Here is a 25,465-nt window from a genome sequence, read left to right as displayed (position 1 = left end):
ATTGGAAGCATCCTTCCGTAGATCAGTCACTCACCAGACATGAAGCGTTGTGCAAAAGTGATGCAACGAAAATTACTACGAGCTTTTTCTCTTCCCATGTGTTTCTGTTTCAGTATGTTTCAGGTTTCGACTGTCTCAAACAAATCACTGTCAGTATCTCTAATAAATGACTAAAAGATGAGACAGGAGGGAAAAGGTGTAAAGCTCTGAGAGTGTGTGTGTGAGAGAGAGGGAGAGAGAACGTCTCCCGAAGTGTGCGGGGTGCTGCACGTGGTTTCGTGCAAGGAGGCTAGCATATGTGTGTGTGGGATGGGCTGGGCATGAGACAGCGTGCAGAAATGGGAAGTTCAGCCAGGTGACATCTGCTGGGAAGCAGGACAGCACATTTGTAAACGTGTCTCGCTACTGAGGAAGAGAGCAGTTGTAAAATGCAAGAGATTGAAGAGAGGCAAACAGAAACCTTTGATCACAGTACCAAAAGGGACACTTGAAAGTTTCCTTTCACTCTGTAAAAAATAGCATTATGCTGGGGATTTATTGCATCTCAGCGACTCCATACCAGGCATGCTCAAGCTGCAACTACTTCAGACTGTTTTTAATACCAACAGCGCTTGGAATTTCACACTCGAGCCAAAATATTTCTGTTCTATGCCAGAAGACTTGATGTTCCTGATTATACCTGGACAGCCCCATGGTTTTCAAAACGTTTCAGACCCATAGCTAATTAGAGATGTCTGCAAGACCAACACAACTGTGTTTTGCTTTACGTATTTGATTTCTAATCCGTCTTAATTAAGCTATACTTCTGATCTACTAAATTCAGATTTCTCACTGGGCTCTGCAAATTAAAAAAAAAAAATCTCAACTATTGTTCTGAGGTTGTCTGTTACGCTTTGCTGTAATTAAATCAGAAAAACTGTCCTAGCATGGACACAGTTATCAATAAACACTCCTGTAACAATATAACTACATCTGTGGTCAGATCCAGCTATATCAGAAAGAATCACAATTCCAGTGGACTGACCAAAATTAGTATTGAAAATAAGATCTCCCAGAGGAATAACTGGCATTTATGAAGCTGGATGTTTATGTTGTTACGATGATGAACATGACTGCTGAGTCTAACGTACAAGTGACACCATGCTCCAGAGGGCATCAGAAAAGAAAATCAGAAACGCATTTGATTTGGAATCAACCTACACACGCACGCAGCAGAAACTGGACAATGGCTGATATGGTGATGATCTCCAGAAAAAGCCGAGATGTGTTCCTTGTAACGATCAGAAAATGTTACTGTAAAATTCCAAGTCTGAGGACAGAGATGCAAGAAACAATTCTACAGAAACCGAAAACACATCAAGCATGAACTGTCATTTGGTTGGTTGGGTTTTAATCTATGCTTTCAGAAGGGTCAGTGTGTTACATCTAAAAGCGAGAAGAAACGGAAGGTTACACTGCTGTATTTTCTCATTTAAGATCACAACCAGGAGCTGTGACCAGATGTGTTCTGCGGTAATTTACATGGTAATAGATGCTGCTGTTTCTCGGAGATTGAGGTACAACTTTTTTTTTTTTTTTTTTTTTTTTCCGAGGGAGAAAATGTATAAACACGTTTTCTCTTTATCACATATGATAGAAAGCTCTAAGGGGAGAATAAAACTGTTTTTCCCTTGAGTCAAAGTCATTTGAGAAATCAAATGACTGTATGTTCCTCTGGTTGCTGTGCAACTTGCAAGCATCTTAAAAGTGCCTCTTTTCTGCCTAATAGCTCATTTCTAAAATCTGCTTTCTGTGTTGTATTGATGTTAGTTCTTCAAATGGAGAGAAATTCACCTATCATGAAAGAGCAGCTTTAAAGACCAGCTTGGCAAAAGGGAATGGAAACAGAAAAAGCCATTAAATTTTCCAAGCAAGCCCATCCCACCCTCACTCAAAATGGCCTAGGGGAAATTGAAGCCCACCACAGAAAGAAACTCTCCCTGATAAACCAGTGAACGCTGTCTTTTTTAAAGGTAAGGCTAAGCACTTACCAGTGTAGGATATTACTAACTTGTATTAGTCCAACTAATTACTCACAGATTTAAAATTAGTAAATACTGTAGCTGAGATCTCAAGTAGTGCAAGGACTACAGCTGTCTGAAAAACAAAATTTCCAGTGTGTAGAAACTAACACTGGAATTCTGAATGAGAATGAAGAAGTCAGCTAAGCCCTTGGTGTGCTGCCTAAAGAACCGATTGCTTTTCAGTAACTTTGTGTTAACTTGAAAATACAGAAACCAGCGATTTCCTGAGTACTCCTGTAAGTGTTGGCCTCATCTTTGCTTCTAGGTGTTGTGACCTAGACTAAACCATCAAGTTCATTGACTAAACCATTTTCAATGCTCAAGTCATTAAAGATTGTCTAGGATCCATACTGCTAAATCAAAGCACATAGAATATAAAAGCACGAAAAAGCTCAGCTTTAGCTCTTTTAGGTGTGAAGTAGCCTGAAACTGCAATAATATTGTGGAAATTTTGTTATCACCCATAATTTCAAATTTCTTCATAAAGTTAAGGAAACAATCTTATTTCTACTTTGCAAATAGACAGAACTGAGATCTGGAAAAGCAAGTTGACTTCTCCAACGCTACTTATTCCAAAGCCTTTCCTGATTCAATTTCCACATACATAGGGTCCCAAATATGATTTTTTCACCTTTTTTTGCTATAGATGGAAATAGTGCATGTGTCTATCAGTCTTTTATCATTTCACACGAACGTACCGTATGTGACAGGAGTTAGTATCAGTTAAAGTTTCTGCCCAATGAAAAGGAGAGATTGTGATAATTTTTAAAAACTGCACATTGTCCCGATTTCGTAGATGGTCCAGAACCAGAGGCAGATGTACTGTACCAGAACTTCTCTCTCTATTTGAGAGGATGAGCATATGACTTGCCAAGAGTGTATTTCTCCAATACCCAGCAAACACAGTATCCAGCATTTTTTCAAGGACTGCTGCATTATTGGAGCCTCCAATCACTCTTACAAACAGCAGCACAAGACATCATCCCACAGACATGATGGAGAATGTTCTGACAGCTGCATTAATGACAAGAAATGCTTCCAAAATGTGCCATTTATACGCAATTCAGCTAACGTGTGAACTAAACATTCAATGCTGTGAAGGCTGTGGTAGTGCTGGGATTGTCCCTGCCTGCAGACAGCACCTATAGATGCATTTCTGGGGGAGGTAATCCAAAGAATGAGCTCCTTCTCCATTACCTGTTGAGCAGAACCTGTCGTTAGCTGAAGATACTTAATGACTAGGGGCTAAGATGCAACTCAGAGTACCTGCTGGTGAGGACAAGGCCACTGTGTCACCGGTGGGCAAGGCACTCAGTCTCCTGGCTTCTGAAAACGGGGATGAGTATCTTTGCCTTTCCAAGAAGTGAGATCAGCAACCTCAGTCATGGTTGGGAAGCACTTTGAAGGTAGAGACTACTGCCATACAAAGTCTTTTATGTTCTGTCTTTCTTTTTTTCAGTCTTGCCAGAGTCTTTGTGTAACATTTGGCTTGCAGCTGGATTGTGCTATTAGAGAATTTCATTTTCAATGTTCATCATACTCATTGTCACCTGATCATCTACCAAGGGGATAATTTTTAAGGGGAAAAAAGCAGCTGCTGGATAGAGTGTCTTTTTCTTAATATCTAATCATTACTGGTATTTTTATGCCACTTAAATTCTACTTCTTGGGATTTAAATGCTTTCTGCATGCTGTGCCATTAATATAAATATCAAACAGAGAAAGAGAGAGTAATTGAAGGGGTGGGAGTTTTACCCCCCCCCCCCCCCCCCCCCCTTATCTATGGGGAAATCCCTTATCTCTCACAGTCATAAGTAATTTAGGATCAGACACAGATGGGCTGAGATGTGAATGCCTCAGGGAGCAACTGAAATAGCTCCCTGATAGACATCACAGGGGCTGAGCACAGTATCTCTCTGAGTTTATTCTGATTATTGTGAAGGCTGCCAAGAGGCTCTTCTGTTTGGAGTTTGCCGGAGTTCTTTTCCGTACTCTTGCTGCGGATGGTGGTAGTGAATGCTCTTCACAGATGAAGAAGCACTAATTTGTAACTGCAGAGCCCTGTGTTAATAAGCAGGATGGAATTCTTCTATCAGTCAGCCACATCAGCTCCCAGTGAGGTTACCACTGAGAGCCAAATGTACCATAGGAGCCATGAAATTAACTTTAGTTCCCCTGTCTGGCACTCATTTCAATGGGTTAGATCTCACCAACAGCACTGCATCCCACAGCATCTGAAACACGGCAGGTGAATACCTGCAAGGCTTGTGGCTGGGGATATTGTTCTGTGCTGCTGCCCTCTACGATTAAAGCTGTTTTGCTCTGGAAAGGCAGATTTTCACACAAACTAAGCAAGACTTTGCAGTCTGTGTGACAACCAGACAACTCCAGTGTTTCATGTAAGTATATATTTTAGCTAGACCTGTAAAGAATGTAGATTTTCTGTGACTCCAATTCTGTCATGAAAAGGATAGATACCATTGCCACTCTCCACTCAGCAGAAAGCAGAGGTGCTGCCTTGCACCCTCTCCCTAGCAGATTGAAGGGAGATGTCTCTGAAGTCTCCCTCCGTCACTGGCGAGCACCGTGCGGGCAGGCAGGGCTGGCAGCAGCAGGTCTATGCCCCTCTTCATCCCAGGTCGCTTGCAGGGGTGACCTACCCAGGCACAGAAGTGCCTACCCCCTGCACCCCTCTCCCCATCAATACAACTGCAGATGGGCTGGGGAGAGCACAGCCTCTCATACTTGAATTTTCAGAATCAGTTAGCTAGAATGTCTTTCCTCCCATAAAGATGTAGGAACCTCCTCCGCTGTCAGTCCTACCACAGGCTTGGGTTTATCAGTCAATGCCAAATCTTAATGTCGCCTAAAGCACACTGTCCAATAGCCCAAACATGCTGTAACGCCCGGCATGATGTCAACAGGCATATGGATCCCGCTGTGCGATGAAGTGATCCTCTTTACTCTGACTTTGGCTTCAGGAACATGAAATGGCGTATGCAAACAAATGAACTTTTAAAATCCATCGTCTCCCTGCACTCCCAAATCCTGCAGATGCTCCTGCTCAGAACCAAGTAGCAGCACAACACGCTTCCAGTGCAGCAGACAAACCGCTCTGCCTCCATTTCATACCAGGGACAGGATCTTCTGAGGAAGAAAGGAAATGCAGTTGTTGTATCAGTTTGATTGCTCTTAAAGGAAATTCCGGTGGGCAATACTCAGAGAGCTACATTTCTAAATTAGCCCAAGACAGAAGAGAGAAACTATCTGTGGCCTAATTTGAAGTCTGCTGCAGGGATCCAGTAAGCCCTGTGAGACCAGATATCCTACATCAGAAATACCAGCCTCCTGGAGTTTGCAGTGTTGCTAACAGTGAGATGAATAAGAAAATCCTCTTTGTAGCACATTTCTTTTTAAAGTTCAACCTTGTTAATGACTGCAAAGTTATTTACATTCTGCTGAAGTGTGAGCTGCAGAGGGTAAACACCTAATGGTTGTTCATCCTGTTAATTAAGTGCTTTCTGCACCAGGAAAAAAAGGAAGAAATGAGACAAAGAAATTGGAGGGGCGGCTGTATAACTCAGGGAAAAGGGACTAAAACTCCACATTCCTCATCAGGCACTGCCAAGAGATAATATGTTTTTTCTCAGGAAAATATAGGATGAATATCCTATCAAAAAACCAGCGGCTACTCACATGCCTGTTACTAACAGCGAAGCACTGATGCAAAGCCAAATGGCAGTCACTCCTGCCGTTAAGGAGCTCACTACCTGAGCTGGAAGAGTCCTTCAGGAAAACCAGGTCCTACTCAAATTGTTCAGTCCCTCCACCGGTGAATAAAACAAACGCCAGATCTTCCACAGATGAACATATGGCCTCAAATTATACAGATTTTTGTCCAATTTATTCTTAAGATATTTTAAGTGATGACGACACATGAGTCTTAACTAAAGGTCTCCTACCCATAACACATCTCTTGGTGGAAGCAGTAGCAATTGGAAATTCACCAGGGATGTGAATGTGGACAAAAAGACTGAATAATCTCTAAAAGCCTGCAACAGTTCCATCAAAATTCATAGTTTTCACAAATTTATGTTGGATTGGCTTAAATATTTAAATAGAAGAGGTCCCACGTATTCCAGGACAAAGGTAGAGGCTTGCAAATCCTGGGTACCACCTATGGCAGAAGCAATTAACAAAGTATTTGAGCCTGAAATGAAATCCATCTCTACTCAGAGTGCTGAAATGTATGTTTAGCTATAGGTTTGTATTTATGGCCTGTGTCAGCAGGATTTAAGTGCAGGCATAAATTCTGCATTGAATAAACGGTGCTTTTGGAGGCCATCCTCCGTTAGCAAACACCCCACCAGCACACGGTTCATCTGGGTCAGACCCTGCGCAAGAGTCCAGACGTAAGCAAAACTTCAGCATTTATTTGAGCAGACAGCAGACTACAGCTGATAAATAAATTCCTTTAGGATGTATTTCAGCAAACATTCCAGGATACAGCTCTGTTACAAGATGAAGTAGGTATAGACCGGGTTCCCAAAGGCAGAGTGCTGCAGTATAAGCGAGTGCTGAATATGAGCGATAAACCCCAGAGAGAGGGTCAGTTAATTCACTAACTGGTTCCCAAGAGCTGAGCAGGGGATATTGGACACATCCTACAGAAGCACTGAAAAAACACTCAGGCTAAAAGCTGTTCAGAGACAAATCTTGCAGATTTTCCTAAGTCCTCTTGCAGGCAGCACTTCAAGAGTTACAGATCTTGCAAACGAATACCGGAGCTCTCACAGGCGTTAGCTGAGGTGGAGAAGGTATTGACTTTCAAGTAAAAGCCTGGGCTTACTCTCCCTAGTGAATTTCTAACATTTACATTAAATAATATGTGATAAGTAAAGCAAACATGAGAATTTTAAAAGTAATTCACAAGTATTTTAAAATACATACCTACTTTACCCTATTGGTGTTAATAAAAAGCTCTAAAAATAGTTTTCATTGCTTCCTTTCTGACCTGAGAAATATCTATGCTGAAACTATTTAATTGTGGTTTCTTTTTTCTTCCTACCTTAGCTTCTCCCGAGTGAGTAAATTTACTCCAATATCCAGGAAAGAACAGAGCAGCATACTGTAAACACTTCTCATGTTCTTGGGAACCTCTAAAGGCTACCTCTGCTTCTGACTAATATCACCTTCGTAGGCTGAGGAGGATATATGCTTTGCTGAAGGATGTTTACTCAGCCAGCCGGGCTTTGTAGAGAAAGAATAAGAACACACAAACTGCAGTCACAGCTTTGAAATGCCATTCTGCACAAGATCTCGGGTTGGGGGGGGTTATGATTAACCCATCTATCCATCTCACTTTTCTTGGAGTGAAGGGCGATGAGGTAACTGTTCTCAATCATGAGACACCTGAATGGCTCAGCTGGATGATGATGGATGGGATGTATACATACAAGGGGTAAGGGGAGTGGAATCTCAGGTTTTCTCTATAGTTTCATAACACTCTTCCCTAGGAGACAGAAGTAAAGCTGAAATTCACAGAAATCAGAGAAATAACAGTGACCACTTCTATATCCAAAAGGGAGAATGCACAGCAATATTTTTTCCACAGAGTTTATTCTTTAGGGTGTCGTTCAGAGTGAAGAATGAAATAACATGATATGCTCTTCACTGCTGGTGCAAAGCTGACTCTGAAAGGCACTCTAGACCTTCAGACTGAAAGCTTGGCTTACACTACACACAGGGTGTCACTTCTCCTTTCCAGTTTCTGTTGTCTATAGAAAGCAAATCAATCATGCCCTGTACTTTGACTCTGGCTTCCCAAGCCTCTTCTCTTGCTGGCAGGAAGACTGATGGGATACATGAAGTTAAGGGAACTGACGAACTCACTAAATCATTCTTGAATATTCTCAAAACAGTGGCAATCCCTCCAGCTTTCAAATATTTCCTGTCTTTGTCCAAGAGATCTTTTAAGTCAGGGGCACAAGACACCAAAAATGACTTAAAGAACGATCCAGGCATTTACTGCCTGCTACATGTTGCACTGACACAAGCAGAGTCCTTGTCCTTGACTGACATACTGGTCTTATGGGTTGGTTTTTTTTCAAATTTGTGCATGGCAAGATTAGTCAGAGACGATTTTGCTGTCAGAAGATAGTCTTCAGCAGCTCTGTTGTGTGACAGCTGCAATATGTGGCTAACCTTCATCAAGTTAGAACATTCTGGTGTTACGTGAATAATATACCAAATAATACTGTTCCTTCAAATAAACATTCAAGTCCACTTTGTCAAGCTGATGAACCATCAGCTCTCTGAATATTTCTTCTTCTGAGTTTGGAGAGAAGTTACACTTAAATGCCACTTGTCCTAATTTTTCTAACACAATGCAGCTGTACGGGTTAAATTTCTGTGCTAATTTCCAAAACTGAACAAATAGATCTGGGACCTGCACAAACCCATAGAGTAGGAGCCCCAAGATATGGACCACTCACTCCCCTGCCCCACCAGGAAGGACTGTTTTAAGGGTACAAATGCAGATGAATTTCCCCACCTGCCACCCCAAAGTCCTGCCGCTGAGACTGCTGATGACAGCTGAGTTAGTACCACGTGCACGGAAGATTTTGTGATGTGGGCATCTGCCTGCTGGGATTGAGCCTGAGAGAAAAACCAGCTTCATTTAGCACAGGCCACTGTTCACACATCAGATGGTAACTTTGCTGCATACAATAACGAATGAATGAATGAGTGCTGTTGGAAAATGAAAGGTGACATTTGGACCTTCGGTGCTTTAGAAATCCCTAAACTTACATCCAGGTTTGTGGTGGAGGATAGATCTGGCAGTAGCGTAACCGCACCATCCTCACCGTCTAATGCCGTAAGGGATACGGATGTTCCAGGTCACTAGAAAGGAAAAAAGCTTCCACAAGGAGCAGCTCTGCTTCCCCCATCCAGTCCTAATAAAGATCTTTTCATGACATGGTATGATTTCATTCTAGAAACCTGAAAGTAAAAGGCTGTTTATTAATCTTGTGAGCTGTGCAATCTCACCGAAAAGCTAGCTTTTTATTGTGCCTTTAAAGAGCACAATACAAATATTCAGCCCTGTATCATTATACCTCCAGGCAGTGTGGCAAGAAAACAGACAAAACCACAGGAGAATAACTTAGCACTGCCTGCAAGTGAAGAAGGATCTGTGGCTATCCATCAAGATACCTGAATGGTTTTCAAAATAGGTAAACAAGGTGCAGTAGATGAGCTTTGATTTTCACAGACCTCGCACTTCATTTTTCATGCGTCTCTGATATTTTTAAAAGCTCTTTTTATACACTAACTGAAGTGCCCTCAGAAATTTGCCAGGTTTATGCATAATCCCTGGAGAATGATGCTGTGCTTCTAACTGCAGCCACGCAGTTGACAAGAGTCAAGACACAGCTGAAAAAATATGTGGCATGGCAGGAATGATAATTCAGTCACTCCAGTACTGTATCTCAGGAGGTACTCGTCTATGTAAATGTCTTGGAAAAAAAGAGCTAAAACTTTTCAGTCTTCATCCTAAAGAGAGAACAGCAAAGTCCCTGGTTTTAAACTAGAAAAGCAAACAATTCTACTTCTCTGCTTTCCTGCCGCTGATTTAGAGTACAGTAAGAGAGGCTATGGTTAAGGTTTCTGAGAGGGAATTTCATACACTCCTTTGATCTAATTCAGTGAAAGTGCTCAGCAATATAGTCATAGGTAATTTTTTTTTTTTCTGAGGGCCTTGCATTGTGTATGTTTCCTACAGATTTATAAACTAAACCTGCACAGCCATCTGCAACTACCATTACCAGAAAACTGCAGAGCACTAAAACCCCATGGCTGTGATGCTTCACTTCATTTTGAAGATATGAGTGACCTGTGCTGGGGAGCAGGAGAGCAGGAACAGGCTGAATGTGTATCGCTGTTCTCGTGGCTTAGCAGAATACAAGGAGAAAGACCCTTTTAGACCTGATTCACTCCTACGTCATGGTTGCTTTACCTTATTTTGGCAATGAAAAAAAACCTCGAAGGACATAAAAATTATATTTGCATTCAGGCTGTGCTCTGATTCTCTGATACAGGCATGGCACACTGTACATACAACTGTGCTTTACGTGACTGGCAAGATCCTAAGAGATGACTTTTCCCCATCTTTTCTTAGAAATGCAAGCAAATTAACAAACGCAGAGCTAATTTTGTGCCAGAAGAGTATAGCGAAGATTGATCCTCAACAGCTGAGCTGTGCCTTTTTGTATTAAGTCTTCAGCACCTTTCTCCTTCCAGAATTAGTCATGAATAAAAGAAATTGAAAAGTAATAATATGATGACAAACGTTATACACTACAGAACATTCATCAAAAGCCTACTTGTCTCTTAGACCATGAATTCCCATGATCCTCTGAAAATAATTTATTTTTGAAAGTGGACTTGGAGAGAGCTGACATGTCTGTGCTGGATCGAACTTGTTTGGTTTCGCAGGGTACTAGAGCTGTCCTCGTTTTTTTCTAATATTTTGTGACTGCCACGCAAACAGCGATCACAACTATCAAATCCTGCCCTCTTAACAACTTCTCTAGAAGGAATCTTGAAGTTGAACACATCTGCCTGATTAAGCCAAAATTGAATAATTTCATATTTGGGGGGAAATTTTGCATTTTATTTCATTTGTCTAGCAATTAGTCTAAAATCAACGTGAGATTGCACATTCTTTATGCCGAATATAAAGAACTAACAACCGCGGTAACAATTTACAGCCCCAGAAAATAACTAAGGTCCACTTTGCATTTTCATCTTAGGCTACTAAAGATTTGACTTGTAACTTTGTCAATGTTAAAATACAACAAGCTTCTCCATCCAGTCCAATCCAATCCAATCCAATCCAAGCCAATCCAATCCAATCCAATCCCATATAATGTTAAGACATAAAAAGCTTCATCAGAACAAGATGATCTACTTTTAAAAAGTCTGCTGTTTCTCTCTGCAGAACTGTCTTTCACAAAACCAAACTGGTCTCTGTTTTCCTTTCTGTCCTCCACAAAAATTCTCTCCATCTGATACTCTTCAATCACAATTAAAAGGCATTTCTCAGTGTCTCTCCGACCAATGTTCGTACTCACGTTTTTTTCAGAAGCTGGCAATGACATTTGTATCTTGGTTGGCATTTTGTATGGAACTAATTATTATGATAAGAAAACTACTGCAATATTTTCTTGCATACAAACACCATCCTGCAGGATGCATCAGGTTATTTGTGAATAACCAGGTAGGATGAGGGGCTTCAGTAGTGCTGGTTTCCCAGACTCATTCATTCTCTCCCACCTGCTGGCAACACAGAGCTCATGCTCGTTTGCTGTCATTTATGTGCTGGAATTGTCATGAATATGTCACAAAACATGGAACTTGTCTATATGCTTGGAATTCAGTCTGGTATGCCACAAAAATAGAGATGAAAACTGTCAAGCAAGCAAGCAAAGATTAAAAATGTGTTACTTTAGGATAAAAGAGCTTCAGGACAGTTCAGTACTACATTTCAAATACACTGAACTCCTTCAGACTTCTTAATGTCAACACGAGATAAGGGGTAGTCACAGATTTGTGCTTGGGTGTCAATAGTGAGTCTGGACTGTGACAAGACATCGAGATCGGCAGTGCCAGCGGTGTCCTGGCTGCTGAGGGGGTGTGTGGCTGCAGCTTTGGGGCTCTCAGGCCAGTAAAAAAACAGAAGTAGAGTTTCTGGCCGTCTTAGATTCAAGGAACATTTGACCTAATATACTGCATTACACTTCTCCAGACTAATTCTTCTCTACTTGTTCATGTCCCTCAAGCACTTACAGTGTCACCTAACCCTGTCAGCTAGAGTAAAAACCACAGCCTGACATGAAGCCAGGGAGCCTTGCTGACACTTCCCTGGAGTAGCCCAGCAAGAGCAGTAAGTGACCATGGGATAGATCCCAGGAAGCTTCAGGCTTCAGCTCCGGCTTGTTGTATCAAGGGGCTGGTACTCAGGAGGCATAACAGACCAAAGGGAAGAAAGGAAAATCAGCATCTTTCACTTCTTGACTATTTTACCTTGGATGACATGAGCAGCCATTACGGGAGGAGGAATGTATCATCAGGCTGTCCTCATCTGGGTCAATGCATAAACCAAAGTGTCAGATGTGGGGAAGACAGTGAAAACAGTAATGTGGCAGGCTTTTCGGACACTCCTGTCACCCTCCGGACACAGAAGAATGTAATAATTGCAATTCAATTCCTCAACCAAGCAAGCTAAATTCCTCCTTCAGATAACCTGGAACATCACTGGCCAGCAGTAATGCATCATCTACGAATTTCTGTCCAGGTTTGGAAAGAGAAAGACAATCCAGAGCCAACTAATGAAACTGTTGTCAGCATTTCTCCTTGGGTTCATGGCCTTTATCGAACCAACTTACAAACCTCTAGATTTGCAGGGCTTCTGAAAGGCTCTGTGCCCTTCAGCTGAAGTAAGTCTTTCCCTTCTGGTACTACGGGCAAGAGTTTGAATTTCTGGGAATTGCTTCTCAGTTTCCAAAACAGACGAATCAAGGAGCAAGAATCAACCTGAGGTGTCTCAGGTGTGAAGAAGTATTTGCATGATGTGATCCACTTGCAGCATGACGTGAACATTTTCACCTAACAAAATTGCTGGTACCATGGAGACCTGGGACAGAGAGAGTGCTCTGGATCTCTCCTGCTCTCTTTGGCTGCTGTTGTTTTTCTGGCTCTTATGAGTTAGTGTTGAATGGGTGCTAGGAAGTCTTTGGTGGCTGGAGGAAGTGAATTGTATGCTGTATTATTTCCTGCAGTCAAGACCTTCATGAGCCAGGCAACCCCTTCCAGCTTTTGGTTCCTGTATAAAAGCAGCTACTGGGAAAAGCTTTCGGAACTAACAAACCTGGAAATTCCTGAACACTGTTCTTTGCAGGGGGATGGGTTACAATGAAATGGGATTCAACTAGCTTTGAAACAGAAAGTGTCTGTGCCATAGAAGGCATAACCCACTGCAGCAAGTCCCAGTCGTGTTGCCCTCAACTGTCATCAGATTCACACTGTCACCAAGGTGCGCTGAACCTCCTGGTTTGTGACTAACCCATCTGCACGTGATTCTCCACTCAGTCCAAACTCACCCCTGCTGCCTCTCAGCCAGCAACCCTGAACAAACCCACAGAGACTAGAGGAATGAAGCATTTTACCCAACACGTGAAACCTTCACACACCTTCACATTTAGATGACTCTTACCTCTTTCTGGTGATACTTTATTGCTACCTTTAGCTTTGCCAAATCATGACATTTTTGGGGATCCAGCTCTTCACTTTGATCATCTCTGTGATTGAGAATGATCTCCAGTTCTCGGGAACTCCGCGCTTGATCCAAAAGGTCCTTAGCAAAACGCTTGCACTGCTGTGAAAGCTCTTCATATTCAGCCTTGAACTCATTTTCCACTTTGCTGAGCTCCTTCAGCTCCCAGCCCAGTCGGAAGGCCGTCAAGATGGGGTCCTCGCTTGATAAGGCAATCAACGAAGGGCTGGCTAAGGCTTTGTAGATGTTCAGCCTTGACCTGGAATGCCTCAGGCTGTCCACCTCCAAACTGGAGACACATTCCACACAGTTGCATCTGATCTGGTGTGGGCGTGGAATTGTTACCCGTCTTTGGACAAGCAGTTTGATAATTTCATAGTTGTTGGTATGAGCCGCCAGCATTATTGGGGTGATATCTGGAGTGAATTCTGAAAACTGTGTATCCATCATCAAAGTTGGAACCTATGTAAAGGGATAAACCATAGTCATATTTCATGTGGAGCAGCAGAAATCAGATATCCCTCCTTCATATTTTTGAAGTAATTTCATAACAAAACAGAGTTTTTATAACACCCTCTGTTCATTAAATCCTGTTGTACCCATGCACACACACACACACACACACACACACACACACTGCTACAGTGGCAAAACCATCTTCCCCCAAATCGCGCCTGTCTGCCTCCAGAGCAGGAACCGGTGACCACCGAGTTCCCAGTCTGATGTGAAAGTCAGTCTCATCCCCACCTGAGTGCTTTACATGTGAACCTGTTCTGAAGTGGGTATTGGTTCATACACCACACAGTGGACTTTTGTTGGAAAAAAAGGAAGCCAAAAGGCCCAGGTAATGACACAAAAAGAAAGTCTGGAAAAGAGTGAACACTAAGTAGATTTCTGTAACTATCATTATTTGTATTATGTATCTGCAGTAGCAGACCAAGAACCTGCTGGTAGCAGGCCCTGCACAAACCAAACCAAACACTGGTCTGCAGTTGAGCAAAGCTCTTCCTCACCGTTTCCCTACTGTTTTTATTTGAAAATACTTTTCAGTGGAAGGATACATTACATAACTGCCCTCAGAACAGATTTGTTTTGTTTTTTTTTAATAGGTTTGAAAAAATGTAAATGTAAAATTAATGAGCCATAGTCCACTACAAATAAGACACTCCAGGGTGTGCATTATTCAGCTACTGTTGCACTTCTCAAAAGATGAGCTTAATGCACACCCTGTTGTGTCTTATTACTATATGCAGAGTGCAAAATTAGACCAAAACGCTCTTACATCCCCAGCACGCAGTGTGTTTCCATTTGCAGCGCAGGCAGCTCTCTTTGTTGTGTGTTAATCACTACTCAAGCATACTGTACTTCGTGTGCCCACCGCTCTGGCCCTGGCAGTTGGCATCCCGCTGCTCCAGGGGTGATTGCAGGTTTTGGTGAACAGTAGGCCTCTTTCCCCTTGCAAATGTCAAAGGCGTTTCAGAGAAACTATTGTCAAAGAGTCCTAATGACAGGAAACATTACTCAGGCTGTAGAAATCCAAAAGTAAAGCAGCGATAAAGAAGTAGCATGAAGTAACCAGTTAGAAACCCTTCTGTAGGATACACCTAAGGCTGGTTTGCTCAATCTGAGTTCCCTGGGAGTTAAGTGCCTCTGTAGCACTAAAGAGCTAAAGACTCCTGGGTTGTAGTTGATTGATAAACCTCTCCATAACCCAGCCGCGACGGCAGGACAGAGCCTGCTCAGAATACACAACACTCTCCCAAAGGCCGGCACCACACTGGGATTCAGGGTCATTTACCAGAGCAGAGCTCGCTGGGTGGTTGGAGGTAGTTTTGGGAATAATACAAGTCTGCTGCCCTGGATGCAGCGCGTGAGGAGTTAAATCTCTGGCAGCCTACAGACACACAGGTGTAAAGAGGCTTTGCTAACAAGGCTGGTCCCTGCAGGGGCAGCCAGGAGGGAGCCTATAAATGTGGTTCATGGGGAAGAAGAGAAAATGCTGGTGAGGATTTGCTGTGGGTCGTAGAGGGCTTGGTGTCTCTTAGCAAGGTTGGAAAAATGTATTTTAAGATATCTAGTAACAAAGAGCTGAAAGCAGCTCTCTTTGTAAGGTCTTTGACTTTCTTTTCCTTTGCTTAGCTTGTTTAGGTAGATTGTTAAATGTCAAGTGAAAGGTGTAGGTTTTTCTTTTTTCTCTCTCTTAGAAGCATTTTTTTTAAGCCCTGATGCTTGAATAACTGCATTTATCTTTCTTCCCCTCCTTTTTCAGCCAGTCACTGGCTGCTGTATTCAGAGCCTCTGTCTCAAAGGAAGAACGCTTTCCCCCTCTATCACTCCTATTACTGTCAAGTTTAATCTTGTTTTTCTACATGGAAGTTATTGTACCCAAGGCTGCGAAAAGGATTTTCAGCTCTACACAGATGAGGTATTCATGTTGCTCGGAATATGAGAAAACAGGCGCTTGCAGACAAGGGAGTAGCATTACAGGTGGGGATAGTGCTAATCTTGCCTGCTTCTCCTGAGGTTTTCTAAATCGGGATCTAGGGCTCTCAAATGGTGGTCCCAAGGTTTGGGATCAAATCGGGGTATCTATCAAGTGATCTCTCATCCCTTATTCTGGCTCATATCACAAGCCCTCACCCCAAAAAGGGAGCAGTCCCTCATTAGCACTTGGGCAGTGGCTGTGGGGAAGGTGTGTTTTCCTGGGCAGCTCACAGCACTTTTAATGAAGGGATAAGAAGGGAAATGGTGGTGCAGAGACACAGGGGCTCCCTGGGGTCTGGGAGCAGATCAGTGTAAGGCCTCAAATCACAGGAGCTGGAGCTTAGCTCTGATCATAGCTGAGCAGCAAAACAAACCACCAAAACACAGACCAGTAGCAGTGCGACCGGTGGCTGCTGCGGTTTCTCTCTTTTCTACACCTAGCTGATCCAAAGACCATATATTGGCTAAAAATTATATGTCTTGTGGTGAATATTTTTCTTGTCTTCTTGCGCAGTGTTTTGATAACCTGCATTTTAACCAACTGTCTTGTTTTAGAGATGGGGCTGTGCAAAGCCAGCCTTTGCTCTGCAGGCTGTATTCTCTGTATAATCACTGGAGGGCTGGCAGAGATTACAACAGCACGTTGTAATTGCTGATATTCCTCCTGCGCTACTCGGATGGGTTGAGTTCATGTTTAGATCTGCTTCTTCTATGTCTTGGGTTAACTTACAGTGATGGAGGCAGAAGAGGAATAAATTATTCTACCCCAAGGGCTCTGCTAAGCTCTTCCAAGGTTGTTTTCATTAAGTGACCTGAATAACAAATTCTTTTCCATTAACCTCATCACCTGACACAAGCTGTTAAGCTGAGTCCTTCAGAACCTTATTGTTGCTACTCACATAGGAGTATTTCATCTTGGTAATGTTCGCTTAAGAAATTAATACTGCCATTAACAACAAGTGACTGAATGCCTGTTACCATCTTTCTAGACTTAATCCTCATAAAGTTAGGCTGCTTACCACTGTACCTCTGCTTCTCTGAATGATACAGCAGTGAGTGAAAAATCTCCTTTATTTAAAAAAAGCTGGAGCGGTGGTGGGCAGGGAACAAGCTTAATTCACTAGAGAAGAAAACGGAGGATTAGCTTGCATAAAAGCACTGTTCAGTATAGCTAAACTCTCCTCTGAACAGAAAAACAAGTTTTCCAGAAAATAGCGCCCTGCTGGAAAGGAGCTCTGGGTAGGAAGAGCAAGAATCTCTGCGTATGTCAGTAACTAGCACAGTGAACAAGGAGCAGAACTACAGAGCAAGTAAAACCTAGCACTGAAGGCACGATGGCCTTGTAGATCTTTTAGGAGTTCTACTTCGGACTTAATCTAGTCTGATATCTGAGTGCCCCTGGAGCATGTCCTTCGGTTTAGTGTTGTGTAAAAGCAACCCAGGTCAAGTGCTCTGAGACTGCTCAGCAATGTGACCCAAAGAGCAGTAGATGGGGAGGTTAAGGAGATACACCTCAAAAGCATGCTCCTCAGCCAAATCAAAAGACTAACATGAATTCATCTTTTACCCTTTACAGACTGTAGAAGCTAATATTCAGGTTTAAACACTGGAAGATTTCAAAGCAAAGATATTGCGTTTCTACAGCATCTACCTATGCATATAACAAAGGACAACTAGATGAAAAAAGCTGTTCTGCAGCAAAGACTTGCCATCCAAGAGCAAAATCTTGAACTCTGAAGAAAGAGCCTGGCTCTGTCTAATGACTGAGGGTGGTTTTTCCTGTTTCTGTCTCTGCATCTTACAGTTTTCTGCCCCTCTATGCTGACACTCCTCCTGATTATGGTCTGGTACTCGTCTCACGTTCACGTCTCTCCTCAGTGTTCACCTTTACTGGTCCTCACAGCTGCAGTCTCCTCAGACAACCCTTCAGTGCTTCAAACCTGAGCTGAAAATATCTAGAAAGTGAACCAAAGCCTAACCACAAAATCCTTCATGTTCTTAGTTCTGTTAATCTCTAATTGTGAACTTCTTGGGTCAGAGACAGTCTAAATACACACCCTGTCTGGCATTGAGAACACTGCTGCTTTTGTTTGCAAATGACTAATAATACTTTTACCTGTTACAGGTGGAACTGCCACATTTTCAAGCCATCTCCATTCCATGTGCTAGCACCTCACCTGGGCCGGTGTAATAAATTGTAAGTACAACCATGACAAACTGCATAATATGTTAATCTGCATTATTTTCAGCTTGCATAACTTTTTGATACAACTATATGTTATAAAACATTTTCCAGTTGCCAAAACAATGTTTTACTAAATAAAACAAACTCGGGCAACCTCACTGGAAAATGTCAAATATAACACTTAAAAAAATGGATACTTGGGTAACTTATTGAGCAAGAATTTCCTATTTCTAGTCTGGTTTTCCACATGCAGCCCTCTGGAGGAAGTGTATATGCCATCTACAAGCATGGTAACAGGCACAGCCGATTTCTGTCCTTCTTAGAAGATTTTGTACTACATCAATTTAACACAAGGCTCAGCGGTCAAAGGAGCTTTAGCAGCGACTGTGATTTTGTTCAGAATTGCAGTCCTGTGGTACTTCTAGCTGCAGCTCTATAAATAGAGAATGAAACAGAGCCAGTGTTGCTAGACTGCAGATCAGCCATGTTACCAGCAAAAGAGTCTTAAAAAAAATACGTACTGTGACTGGTATGACCAGTTGAATACTGCTAAACCCATAAACAAATGCTTTAATTGACAGAACCCCATGGGCATTTGTTTCCTTATGTAGGACACCAGAAAAATGTCATGTGCTTCTATAAATTTAGGCATACATTTTTAGGTGAAGCAGTGGTGCAGGTTTCAGTAACTGAGTACCTTAATCAGAGCTGCCTTGAGAGACATCTTGTGTCAGAGTGATGACAGTATCTCTATTAATTAGGGAGGTTGGGTTTTCTCTAAAGAGCAATTCATTGAATGAAATAATGTAATTTGGATAATGAAATATAAGGAACAACACAAATTGATAACAAAAAAAGCAATGTACTTTAGGGGCTTTTGTACTGGTTATGAACAAGTTTGTAACTCTGGCATGAAGCACACGTGGTTGTAGATGTGCTTTTGGGCAAGCTCTGCTGCTGTTGTTGTTGTTGAAGTATTGCAGTAATTTCAATACAGCTGTCCCAGAATATCTGGCTGGAGAAAAGGCTCCTTCTGGTCTAAAATCTGCACAGTGACTTAGGTGCCTCTAAAGCCAAATAAAGTCTCTGCCCCCCAGCCTGATACTGCAAAACAGAGAAAAAAAAGTACCTTTTAGTGCCTTGTAGCAACCCAAACGCTGATACAAGGTTACCAGATGGTACATATTCACATTGAAATAAGTATTTTTGGAATAAAAAATAGCATGACATAGGCATTACTACTGAAATCATGTGAAAATTAGGTTTGTGATACCTGTATGACCAAACTTTTTTCTCTGCAACCAATAATCAAAAGCAAAATACAGATACGTCTGCTCTAGATTCTTTAAGTTTTAATTTGGCTTCTTATCCATGTGTTTAAAAATGGAGATAAACTCAAGGGATTAGTTTTCAGAGCTAACCTGAAACCCAGTGCATTTGTCAGTGGCAGAACTGCATCAGAGCTTGTTGTGTTCAGCCATGTGTTTAGGAAATGCAGCAGAGCCAGAAAGATTGTCAAAAGATGTCACCATTCGTGGCTGATGCTACACAGTAACTTCTCTTTTGTTGGGGATTAAAAAAGAGAGAAGCCTTGAGAAGGAAAGGATTTTGCAAATAGGGAACTTATTCCAGACAGAGCACTCTCTCCTCTGAGCCACTCTCCCTTTCTGATGCGGGTGGAGGAAATAAGATGAGGCACTTGATGAAATGAAGAAAGAGTGCAGTCAGCGTGGAGTTGATTCTCCAAGTCGCAGAGGGATGCTGTTAAAGGTTTAGCTTGTGTTTGAACCTCTTGTATTTAAATGAAGTGCAGTCTTGAGGTCTGCTTTGCCCTGAATTCCTGTGTCTTTCTCCAGTGAAGAACTACTGAATCCAGCAGGAAGAGGGGCCAGTGAATTCTTACCGTTATTTAGAGAAATAGGAGCAGTGTTGTGCCCTGAGCAAGTGCACCCTCTCCTGGTTACGACTTCTCATCTGTGTCAGAATGGTTGAGGAGTTCATTGTAGTCACAACTTACTTGTTATGTCACATTATCTCTATGATATGACCAATTATCAAATGAAGCTTGGTTTTATCATACATAGCCTGGAGCTGGCTGAATAATGACCCATGTCCAGTTAAAACAAACAAGGGGCAAAAGTTTGAAACTTACAAAGCTAGACATGAATGAAGCTCCTAGAGGAAAGGTGGTGTACGTGACATCAGAACCTGGCTCACAGCGTGTTATGGATCTACCAAAATGCAGAGATTCCCTGGCTGCTTGCTAGATCTGTTCCCTGAGACCCTCTGACACCAACTCAGGTCTAAGTCTAGTATTGCTGACATGAAAGTAAACTGAATTGTCTCCTGAAGTTTGGACAGGCAGACTAGTTCATATATGTCTGGAGCTGTGGTTTTTTCCCCATTTGGAAACATAAAATGGTGTTTGTTCATTTTTTCACCTTTATTCATTACCATTTTAAGAGTTACTCTGTGGTAGGAGCAGCTGTCTTGGGTAAAAATAAAGACTAAACCCTAAGAATTTTTAATGTGGTTTTTAAGTTTGGAAATTAATTTTGTTCAAGAGCTTACTTAATCCAGTCCTGAAAGCATTGGAACGTTGCTACACCTTAGATATTTTTTCATTTTATGGATAAACTTTCCCCTGACCCCAAGCATGCTGAAAAAAAGACAGTCCGCAGTTAGCTGGAAATTTGCAGGCTCTGTCTTCAAGATAATCTTTATTTTATTATAGCTACTCTTTTTCTAATATTTTCCAGGATTTATTCAGGGAGGGAAGAGCTGTCCAGCTTTTTAATTCATTTTATCTGGTCTCTGTATTTTCTGTTCTGACTTAGTGGTAACAAGGACAACATGTGCTAATATAGGCTAATAATCAGGCTATCTATAGCCTTTTATGTCATCTTTGTACATAAAATGTCCCTATTTCCTGTAATTTATTACTGTGTGCGGATGAGAGCTGTTTCATTAAATGTAGGTGAGGTAATAGGTTGCTAACAGGGCCTGAAAAGGGAGGGCTTGTTGCTTGAGGGAGGCGGGGTTGTGTTCCTATTCAATCACATTCCTTTGGAGAGAAAAAAAAAAAAGTCAGATTCTATCATAAGACATCATCATAGAGAGGAGCGAGTGACTGCATCTGGTGCCATCCCAGTGCTGGCTGATGTTGCGCAAAACACATCTTGATGCTCACAAAGCAGGAGGTTGCGTTTTTCCCCTTTTTGACTCTTAAGCTGTGCTTTTGGCATTGTTGCTATACCAGCCCAGAAGAAACTGTGGCTTCTGAAAAGACCCCAGAGTTTGTGATAACAAAGAAATGAAAATCTAGACAGGCGCAGGTCTCACATCAGAATAAACCTGCGTGGTTGTGATCTTCCTTTACTACACTTAGGCGGCGACTTCCTTTGTTATTCCTAATGCTAGGTAGTTCAAAACATCTAGCTAATAACATGCTCCTCATGCTTCAGAGCCTGCCTCTAACTCATCATCTGTCTGCCTGAAGAGTATTTAAGCGGGGCACACAAGCCTCTCGCACTGCCATGAATTAACGCACATGACCCTGAGCCTCTTGCAGGCTCCAGCGGTTTTCCAACATATTCTCCCAAGGCAATGGCAGCGCAGACCTTGGATTACAGCGTTTCCTCGCTGTTAACAACGCAGAGATGAGCAGGGAGAATATTGTTCACGGTGAATGCCTTTTTGATTTCCCCCGCCTCTTGTTGCCACCAGAAGACTGCCCATCCCAGGGATAAACAAGGCAGAAAGGTGCCATTCTGCTTCGCAAACCCAAGCACAGCTCTATTCAACTGCTGGATAAGGACTGGGGGACTCCTACCACACTGTCCACAGTTCTTTAGAGATCCCAGAGCTTGCTTTCAGAGGAACCTGTCATTTGTCACGTTCAATTTCTCCACGCAAAGAAGCTTTCCATGGAAGATGGATCCAGATGACCATGTCAAAACCCCGTCTGGGTTTCAGAAGTCGTACGGACCAGAGGCAAACACGAGTGTTGTGTGATGTCAGGGAGCAGCTAATGCTGTAATTGGGGCTTATGAGCAAAGGGTGGTGAGTAAACATTCATGGGTGCTGGGTAGGTAATGAAATATAGTTTTTTGGAACTTAACACCTTAATTAACAGATCTATAGAGAGACCAAAAGTTTACGTGTGTAGGAACACAAATAGGAGCCTTTTTCCCCTACAAATAGTTTGTTACAGGCAGTCCACCCAGCTGAATCTGATGTACCCATCACCCCGACTGAAAATACACTGTTCAGTGTGCCAAATGCAGGCAAGTGCTAAGATCTCTCCCACAAATTAATAAAGATAATTGCCTGGGAAGCATCTTGTATAACAGCACATTTCCGACTTCTCCACCTGTCTGTATGTTAAATTACAAGCACGACATGTTTGTGCATGCTGTGATGCAGTTCTTGGCCTGACCCCACCAGCTCCCCTAGGAACTAATAACAGACTTTATGTTGGCCCAGGAGAAGGAGCCGGTGACTTATTTGCCACTGTCAGATGTCTAGTAGCTGGCACCGCCGTCTGCAAGCCCTAGTGCCGATGCTCCTCATTAGGTCTATGTGATATATCACCCGAGTTCTTTGTTTTGCCTCACACCTCTTTCTCATAGATTTAAGATTATTTGGGGAGGAAGGCAGTGGGGAGGGAGGACACACATTCCCAGTTAAATGTAATCATTAACTGAAGCGGTCTTTGATTTCTCTGTTGTTTAGTTTAATTAGATGGAATTCATTTCGAAGGCAGCCACCAATGTCAAAGTCATGTTAACTATAGCTGTGAATTATTACTGCATCAATAAAAATAATGAAAAGCTTGGATGCTAGCAGAGCTATTAGGCTTTGGAGCAGTAACAGCTAGTTTTCTGTTTTCAGACACAATCTTTCTTCCTTACTGTGCCTTTCAAATATTTTCATACTGAGAGCTTGTGGCTAGTTTTTCCCAACTGCCTCTATTCAGAACCTGTTCTTGCTCAGAGTGTTTCTAACCAGGCTCAGCCTTCCCTTTTCACTTTAGACCTCTCATATGAACATGGGAATGGCTGGTTTGAGTCATACCAAAGGGCACAGTATGTGTACTGAGTCATACCAATCAGCCTGTTACCCTTGCTGGTGCAGTGCTCTCCAGCAAGAGCTCCATGAGAACTGGTTGTGCGTATAGGCTTCCTTGATGTAGATGCCCAGGTTTAGCAACCCCTTCCTGAATTAGCAGAACTTTTTAAACTCCAGGAAGAACACAAATACTGCTGGTTTGCAATGGTTAACACTGCAGAAGGGTGACACGGATCCACTTGCACTTTGGCCTTGCTTTGATCACTCTGTGGTGCTTCACACCTTTGTAAGCTCGCTTGCTGGCACTGGCCTTGTCCATGATGTTCCAGAAAAAGAGAGTGCATGCACCCCGAATATCCGCTCACACCACGTAAGCAAGACTTCTTTGTTCAGCCTATATGGGAGTGATCTCCCCATGTCCATCCTCAGCTTATAGGTTAGGAGCTAGTGCTGCAAGGCTTAGCAATTTTAGCTGAAAGGTCCACACGTCTCTCTTTCAATTCTAAAAGAAACATAAGCCTTTCACTGCTGGAGACAGGATAACATTTCTCACAGCTGCAAACCCCAGGTCCTCTGGTCCTGCCGCAGGGTACCTCTGTGCACTTTGCCTGCAGGTGAGACAGATCCACAGGAACACTTCAGCCGGGGCATGAGGAAGAGCAGCTGCTTCCAAAAGTCTTCTCTTTCTAATTGCCTGCAGAATCTAGCTTTTATGCAATGAGATACCTGACAACTGATCTCCTTCTTTTGACTTAAAAAGTCCTGTCAGTGATGGCACAGGGCTGACTGCAATGAGCTTGTGCATCTAGCAAGTCTGCAGAAATCAAGGGCTGTCGGTAGGAGCTAAACTTTGCACTGGACTCCGCATACAGGACGAAGAACCCTACATGAGTAGGAAAATTAAGCTAAAACACATTATATCAAAAAAGTTACTGGATTTGGGCAAGAATAAAATGGTTTACTGCAACATAGAATTTCTGGTTCATAAAAGATTGTCTCTAGGCTGTTAATCTATTATATTTATACAAAGATTAAGGCAGATTTTCACTCATCAGCTCATATGAAAGAGGATTTTTGAGGTGAAATTTTAAGTTCGCTATTATTATCAAGTATTATCAAGTACCTTCTACCAGCAGGTATCTGAGGATTAGCAATTAAGACTGAAAACTTGCCTTTTATTCTCTGTAGTTTCCTCTTCCCAACAGTATTCTTCCAGGTTTATTTCTGTAAAGCTCCTTCTTTTGGAAGACATATGGATAGGTATCTGTTGAGATCTTATCGATTCAGAAGGCCTTTGAACCATCGAAACAAACTGAATCACAGTCATAAATACTGATCTCCCTTTTCTTTAATTCTCATTATTGAGGAATTGCATTTGTAGTCCCATCTGTGAACCAGATTAATCTCGAGCCATCTGCCATGAGCAAATTGCTAATTTTGGCAGATACCAGAGATGCTACTATCATCCTTATGTAAACATTTGATGTCAGCTCTGATTGTTGTGAAGAAAACAGCTACCCGTAAAGGTGCTTATGGCTGCACCATGAACGTGTAGTAATTCAGATGACTGATTTTTAAAGAACGGAAGGAGACCTAAGCAGTCAGCACAGACCGTGTCTGGTGTGCTGCAAACACATCCACTGTAGCAAGGCAAAAAATAATGCAAGATCTGTGCGAACTGAAAGCACTACCCTGCGAGCTGTGATGCGTGTTTAGCGGAGAACCGAGACCACTTCACAGAATTCACACAAGAAGCTGTTAAGGAAATGCTCCTGAAGACCTCACTTGAGTCAAAGGGAAAATTTGTACTGATTTCAGCAGGCTTCAAAATGTCTGGAAACACAACTATTACTAATGATAAATTGAAGGTGAATCAAATATGTAGGAAAATGTGAATTTCCAGACCTATATTTCCTTCCCTTTGCTGGTGCAGTTTAGGTGCAGACTCCAGCCTGGCTGAAAATATAACCCATTGTATTGATGTTTGTATAGTAAAAGAAATTTCTGATACAACTTTTAGGAAAAACCCCCCAAAACTCAAAGATTGAATAGGTTGGGAGACAGAAGATTTTACTGCAAAAGAGAATTTGTTTAACAGCCTTCATATATACATTCCCTTGCTCCTACAGTAGTACTGTATCAAAAAAAATGAAAGAAGTACTTTCAAGTTCCCTGTTAATTCCACCCCTTAGGGCCCCAGCCAGACATTCTATAGAATAGTACAAAAAGTCTTGTTTTGCCATTGTATGTATGGAACCTGTCCTGTGCACAGACAACTTTGCAGTTTAATATTCCTACCCCAAAAGAGATGAGCCACCTGATTCAACA

At 42.2% G+C, this 25,465-nt stretch overlaps 1 protein-coding gene across 1 annotated transcript in view; it reads right to left on the bottom strand.

Moving 5' to 3' along the window:
• LOC104457442 (short transient receptor potential channel 5) overlaps window positions 1-25,465 on the bottom strand; it is a 61,639-nt gene that overhangs the window by 31,585 nt on the left and 4,589 nt on the right. The window contains exon 2 of the mRNA XM_010084916.1: window positions 13,339-13,860. Coding sequence (XP_010083218.1) covers window positions 13,339-13,860 — 522 coding nt within the window. The remainder of the gene's footprint in view (window positions 1-13,338; window positions 13,861-25,465) is intronic.

The sequence above is a fragment of the Pterocles gutturalis genome, unplaced genomic scaffold, assembly GCF_000699245.1.
Source record: "Pterocles gutturalis isolate BGI_N339 unplaced genomic scaffold, ASM69924v1 scaffold18970, whole genome shotgun sequence".
In the NCBI taxonomy this organism is placed as follows: domain Eukaryota; kingdom Metazoa; phylum Chordata; class Aves; order Pterocliformes; family Pteroclidae; genus Pterocles; species Pterocles gutturalis.
This window is presented reverse-complemented; position numbering and strand designations above follow the sequence as displayed.